Source organism: Monodelphis domestica, chromosome 8 (assembly GCF_027887165.1).
Source record: "Monodelphis domestica isolate mMonDom1 chromosome 8, mMonDom1.pri, whole genome shotgun sequence".
In the NCBI taxonomy this organism is placed as follows: Eukaryota; Metazoa; Chordata; class Mammalia; order Didelphimorphia; family Didelphidae; genus Monodelphis; species Monodelphis domestica.
Genome location: NC_077234.1, coordinates 65,259,293 through 65,266,740, shown reverse-complemented (window position 1 = coordinate 65,266,740; position 7,448 = coordinate 65,259,293). Strand labels below are relative to the sequence as shown.

Genomic DNA, 7,448 nt, shown 5'->3' with positions numbered 1-7,448 from the left:
TATAGGCATTGAAAAAGGATGCTACCCCACCCCAATCCAGTCCCCCAGAGAGCCGATGAGGCTAGACAACGCGCCACCTCCAAGTGTTGTTTGTCACTTTGGTTTACGACCTTTAACTCAACTATATATCAGATAGCTCCTAAAGTGTAGGAGCTCCTTAAGTTCGATGTTAGGACAATATTTCTAAGAAATAGAGCTGCTGCCCAATGAAAGGATCTATCTCACCAAGTAGCAAGTTCTTTTTCCCTGAAAATGATCAAGCAGAAACCAAAAAACCTTTATAAAATATATTGCAAAAGAGATTCATGATGGGATAAGATATGTATTCCAATGAAGTCTCTTCTCATTTAAATTCTGTGATTTTGTCATGAATAGATAGCCTGGTTCTAAACAAAAATATAAATACTAAAAGTTTTTTGAAGTCCTTGATTTTTTTCCAATATTCTTTTTTGATGTTGTCCTTGTCCTACCCCTGCCCATATCCTTGCTTCTAATTCCCATTACCCACCTGCTTCCTATTTCATCAGCACTTTAATTGCTTCTCAGGGCCTCCTACTCCAGGGCTTCAGTCAGAAGCTGATCTCTTTGGATAACACCACTAGCCTTCCTTCTGCCATCAAAACATTCTCTCCTATACCATGGAGAGTGACAAAAAGGCCATACAATTGTGTTATGGCACTTATGTTTTAACCTTTCTAGAAAATGGGCCTTTTAACAGGGTCCTTCTAGAGACAACACCTTAACTTAAAGGAATAACTCTAATAAGGATTTCTGGCTCTGTGGCAGACCAGTGAAAGAGACTTTTCTACAAAAATAATAATAATGATAAATAAGGGCTCATGTTACCCAACAGGAAGTAGAATGTACTCTTGAGATTTAAATATTTTATCAAAGCCTAGGATGATGGCTGAATAGACAGGAATTAAAGATTATGAAATCTGGGGATGCTGTCCCAAGAGCAGACAGCATACTTACATAAATTCAGGTTCACCATATCTTTCCCAGATTGGCTGCAAAGGGTATTGTTTCCATAAATTTTTTACTTGTAGGTTCTACAGTTCCTTGGAGGGTCTGGACAGTCTGCCCCAGAGCCATAAGCCTTTAATTAGCCATAATGAAGAGACCAATATTGTCCAGAAATAATATTTATTGATCAACAGTAAAACACACAATAGAAAAAGCCTTGTAAATAAAACTATATATATTATATATTTAATGCTTTATTTTTCTTCAGTACTCCACAAAACACTACAGACAGTAACAAAATAATTCAATTAATTTTTAAAATTTTCAAGATATCAGACACCCTTGATCTTCTCCAGCCAGCAATAATACCACAGTAATTGGTTTCTGAGGATGCAATATTAACTAATGTCATACATTTCTTTCTTAAAACAATTGACATGATTTATTTCTATCCAGGAATCATAACATATACACATATCCATAAACAAGAGAACAGCTTAGGATAGATTAAGCAAACCCTCCATTGGTTTGGAGCCATTTGCCTATACATCATTCAGAGAAAGTACAAATGAACAGGGGAAAAGGGCAACACACAGAAGAGAAATAACCTTGGGACAATTGAGGGGAGGCAGGGCAATTGATAGAAGCAACCTACATATTTTCCATTGCTCTTTTATTAATGTGCTCTCTTCCCTTTTCTGTTTTTGCCTGGTTGAGATATTCCAGGACCTTCAGCAACAGATCTTCATCTAGGTACTGTCTGTTCTGGGTTTCATCATTCTCTGGGGTAACCAGAGGGAGCCTTTTGGTGACAGAGCCCAGTTTGTCAGACTCTTGAGATCCCACCTGGCTTAAATGCTCTTTGATGGCCTGCTCAATTTGCTCCTCTTCTTGTTGTTCATCATCAGAGGACTCGGGGATAGAAACCCTTTTCATCTGGTTTGAATTCATAACCTCGGGGTATTTAGCTAACATTTTAGCTAAATAATCTCCTAATTCTTCATCTTTGTCTTTCATGTTTTCATATGTCACTTGTCTCCTTTCCAGATCTGGAATCCAAGCAGCTTTGGGAATTTGTTGTCCCCTAGGTCTTCCAGGAGAATAAGAGAGCCTTGGGAGAATATTTTCTCTATTAAACTGGTTAGCAAAATATGGGGCTTTTTGATTTGCTGAATTCTCAGTCCCTAAAAGGTTTAAAATGTCCTCAATATTAAGACCTTCAGGAAGGGAATCTGTCACAGCATGTCCAGATTGTTTTCCATAGCTACTCTTGGAGCCCATCTTATTTTGGAACAAATCAGGACTTTCAATATCAGTCTCTGAGATTTCCTCTAGGTCATCTGGCAGTTCAGGTCCCTGCTCAGGCTCCACTCTTTCACTTGGCTTGTCCCCAGTTTTGAGCATGTCAATTAAATCCTCAGGTGGGATTTGCAAATTCCTTGATATTTCAATTAACTGATAAATTGACTGAGGATCAAATTGTTTCTCAAAAAACTTGCCTGCTCTCTTTTCTTCATTTTGTATGCCTCTGAATTTTCCATTTCCTACACCATTCACTAACTTTTTCAAATAATAGTTCATTAACTTGGACACTTCATCTGACAGTTGATCCTTGTTTTCTTTCCTAAGATCTTCATTTGGGATGTCAAATTGTCCTGAACGCTTCATCTCATCATCAATTTCTTCCTCATTTTTGTCAATTTCCTCTTTACTGTCTCTTACTTCTTCCTGAGTTTGGGTCTCTATTTTTTCCTCTATTGGGTTCCAGTCTTCTCCACCAACAACATCTTCATAGGCAATGTTGTTAACTTTATAGATGTCATCTTCATCATCTGCATATAATTTTTGTTCCTCGTCAACCCTCTCACGCTTGTGATTATTTGGCCCAGTCAGCTTTCCCAGCTCTTGGAAAACAGATTCCAGAGTTGCAAGGCTTTGGGGAGTGTATTGCTCTTCCACAATCTCATTAGTACGTTTAAAGGGGTTGTCTCGGGAGCTTTCTTCATACATGTGTGGCAACTTGGCATGCTTGTGTCTTCTCTCTGGCCACTGTTGAGCTTCATAATCTTCACTCATATCAATAGGAAAGTTCTTTTCAGAATTTAAGGGGAAAGGTTGGTTTTCTTTAAGTGCCGACTGAGGCTCTTTTTCAGCTTGTCTCAAGGCTTCTAATATTATTCGAATCCAGTGTGACTCATCTTCATTCAATGAATCCCTTAAATTTTCTGGCAAATGGCTTTGATCAATACTTTCTTTCTGCTGCAGGGGAAGTGGAACTCCTGGGTAGGAATTATACTCTGGGTTGATTTCCCCTTTGTTAGCTTGTTGTCTAAGGTTTTCTATGTACTCCAAGGCCTTGATCATATCAGGGCTGGGGAATCTTTGAAAGTTTTTTAATCTGTAGTCTGGGTCTTTCTGAAGCAGCTGGTAATGTTGAAATGAAGCTGCATCAACACAACAGACTAGGAAAACTAAGGAGGTGAGAGACAAGGCTGCTCCAAGCCAGAAGGACTTAGTATCTGCCATTTTTGAAAGATTTCCTTAAAGGAAAGAAAAGAACAATTAACAAAAATAAAACAAAATTGGGAAATTCAAGCACCTCCTTTTTCATTAATAACTCCTTTTCCATTAAATTTTGGCAGCAAAAGCAACATGAGCCCTACAAATTAATCAATGAGACCTTAATAGAATTTCAGAATAAATTCATCAAGCTATAGGGACATTTTCTTGGTAATAGCCACCATAAAGAAAGACCACTGGAAACCAACACAGCTTATTGGTTTAAGGACTGGCCTTTGGTTCAGAAAGACCTTTATCAAAGTTCTATTTCTAACACATACATTCTATTTGTCCAAGGAAAAGTTAACTAAACCTTCAATGACTCAGATAACTCTCTAAGAATTTCAGTTATAAGTAACTTGCTGATCTGTCTAGATAGAAGAAATTTTAGTGAGGCAGTACCTATGACAATAAATCATGGATTCAGACCATGTAAACAAATGAATAAATAAACAGACAAATGAATACAACATAATGAGCATTTTCAGTGTGGACTTTTTATTTTGGAAATGAGCAACCTTAATCTTTGTGGATATCTGACTTAAAGTCTTCTTTTAAAAGAGAAGCAATGCTCTCAAAGAAACTAACATATTCCTTGTGCTACAAACTGCAGAGGTCACTGAAAATGAGAATGATAATCTTGGAGCAGAATTTATGAATAATCACACCATGAAGTGTCTAAACTGTATAAAACAATCACTCAGTTCACTGAAAGTAATCACTTTAATCAGTCATTGGAGGTTGTGTTGACCAAACAGATGGTTAATTTAGGAGATTTTTCATTTAAAAACCAATTTTGCTGGTACAGTATAGACAATATTGCAGTGACATTACTGAATGTGAGAGTCTATTATAGCATATTATCATAAATCCACATTGAATTAAGTTATGAATAAGGCCGTTCTACAAACATTTTTATCCCAACAATAACTTCTCACTCCAGTATCAATACATGATTATTAGAAGGCTAAAGCTTTGTCAGCCTTTAAAATATGTAGCCTTTCAGATCACAACTGAGCAAGTTGAAAATTTAAAATCCTATTATGAAAAAGGTAAAAATATGAATATATATTTAAATTTCTCTATTTCCTAGTGATTCAAATGAAGTCATTGTTCCCTTTATTGTATCATTATCCATTGCCATAATTTCTTCATTTTATTTAATCAGTTTTTAATAAGACATAGTAAATAATCACAGATGCTCAAGCTAGATCATGAGTTTTCTTAACTAGCTTATTTCTGTCCCTCTATGGATGCAAAACCAACTTGTCCAATATCTCTATTTCAGTGTGGACCTGTAAAAAAACCCTCTTGAATGACTCATGTTGCCAAAAATTCTTAAAATAACCACTACATCTCTCCTAATTAAGACAGAACAAAGAGAATGTATTGGATCTATCATCCTTAATATTTCCATTCATTTCTAAATTTAATGATTTTGTAACCTGACAGGAAAATTAGGAAGGAAGCTTTTATCACTGCTGCTACTGAACACTTTCCTTCCAGCACTTGGCAGTACTTAGTTTTAGTTGCATATGAAATAAATATAAAGAAAGATTGCATTCTTTGTTTCTGCCATGCCACGAAAATCTAATGTTCTGATAAAAAGAAAACAGTTTTGATTTATCAACAGGTGAACCACTCAAACAAGATACATAATTTTCTACACAATTTTCTACTGACCAGCACTTAAACTATGAAATATGGCATTGCTTCCTGGACAACTTTCATCCTGACTACCCCAATCTTTTTCAGTAAGAACAGTTTGTTGTTAGGCTAAATGTACAATCTTCTTTGATTGTGATATTCTAAATTATGCCTCCACAGGTTAATTTCATCATTTAGCTTATTGTTCATTTCTCTAAAGTAAAGTGAACATTTAACAAAATATCTCTAGATTGAAATAATTGCTGTCTTTCTTATCTTTGAGTAAATAAAGTTCCAAAAATCACAGGCTTAAGCTACATTAGATTATAAACTCTTGTCAGATTATTTTAAATTTAATTTCACTTCATGTGTCATTTTCAACTTTTTGCATTCACAACACTAAGGAAAACTGATTCAACTCCACTTCCTTTTAAAAAAAACACACTATTTCAGTAGCATACTTAACATTAAAGATGTATTTTTGTGTCTTTAAAAATGCTATTTCAGGGTGCTATGATTTGGTTGATTGGTTTTTGTTTCTTCTAGGTAAGTACTGCAGTATCTTTAACACCATAGCTTAACAACTTAAACATTAGTCATTTTTTTTTGCCAGTTACATTTGGTCAAATAGTAGCTTTCTCAGAATAATAATCAAAACACTACCTTCCCACTCAGTGTCCCTCTTAGATAATGAAAACTGCCCCATGAAGTTTAATGTGGTAGTTTAAAAGAAATATGTCTGTTTTCAGATCGAATCATCTCAAACCCAGCTGATCATAAGACACTTCTTCCTTTGTTTCTTTATACCACAGAGTATTTGAATTAAAAGGTTCTTTCAACAAATATTAGTCTGATACATAAATTTCTGCTTCCTAGTCTTTCTATTTATCTAGATTGAACAGTCTGGTCAGCTTGATTCTGAGGAAAAGAAATCTTTCTTGGTCAAAATTTTGAGCAACAAATGAAATGATCCTAAATCATCCATTAAACCAAAACAATAACCACAGCATTCTGATATATTTTTATCCATAGTTTAAAAAACATGTCCACAGAATTTCTATGATCATATTAACTGTATCCCAGGGGAATAGTTCATTAAGGAAATAGAAATAATCTAGATATAGATAGCTATTTTCAGCCTAGCCTCCCTGTATTAAAATTAGACATCAGTAAGAGATCCCTTTTCAGGGTATATCATCACTCCATTGTGGATTCTATACAGTTATTTTATTATGAGGTCTCATAAGGTAATTGCAAAAAAAGCAAACTATTCTGATAATGCTGATAAACTATATTTGTAACCCAAGAAAGCTGCCACATAACACATTAAATACATAAATAACAATTCTAGAATTTTATCTGGTTCTATAAAAACAAAGCTTACAGAATATTAGGAATTTAAAGCTTAACAGAATGTATGCATTGGCATCAAGATTTTTAACTTTTTCACATTCCTCTCTGGTGTCCAATTCCCTTGATTCTTTGACCACTGAATACCCTAATCAGATATGACACAAATAAGAGGTTCAATCAACAGACTAATAGTATTTTTACAATGGTCAAATATGCAGCAGGTTGTTATTCAGTTATTGCTACGTGAAATGGGTAAAGCCTTTTCATTTTATCCCAGGAATACCAAGGAAAACAGAACTTTTCATTACATAAAATGGAAACGCAGTCTTACCTGTTATTTAGATGGCCAAGTGCATCCACAGCATGGTCTTCCGTCCGTCAGCTGGGAGTTTATGGACTGTTTTCAGCACCCGGACAGCTCCCTCTGCTTATACTGAACACCACCTGACTGCACTGCCACACTGACGTCACTGTACTCAGTCACACAACCAAAGCACAAGCGAGCTTTTCAAAGAGCGATAGAGAAAATAATCATTTTATGAGGTTTTTTTCTGTATGTTTTTTTTTAAACAAGAGTAGAATTCTGTTGCATGCTTACGCCACCTGTCTTTTTGGGGTGAAAACTGCAGTTTTCTACCATCCAACATGATCTAAAGCAGAAATGCCTCCCCCGATCCTTTAAAGTCAATGTTCTGTACAGCCCGTTTGGTAAAAATATAAAGGAAATCTGTCAGACAGCCACAGTTAATTGCATGACGATCTCATCACTTTTCCAATAACTTATTATGAGTTCATTTTTGTCCTAATGAGAAAGTTTTAAATACGAGGATATGTTCATTGAACACAAAGAAAATATATTATCATCCTCATACTATCACTGCAAAATGAAAGCAAAAGAGTTATTCATACACTCTTTCATACCT

General features: G+C 35.3%; 1 protein-coding gene across 1 annotated transcript; it reads right to left on the bottom strand.

The window, feature by feature from the left end:
* Positions 1-1,129: 1,129 nt before the first annotated feature.
* On the bottom strand, positions 1,130-7,096 carry SCG2 (secretogranin II). The gene is made up of 2 exons (XM_001365524.5): positions 6,857-7,096; positions 1,130-3,506 (listed from the first exon to the last, which is right to left on the bottom strand). The coding sequence occupies exon 2, from the start codon at positions 3,490-3,492 to the stop codon at positions 1,618-1,620; it is 1,875 nt and encodes a 624-aa protein (XP_001365561.1). The 5' UTR covers positions 3,493-3,506; positions 6,857-7,096; the 3' UTR covers positions 1,130-1,617.
* Positions 7,097-7,448: the final 352 nt, after the last annotated feature.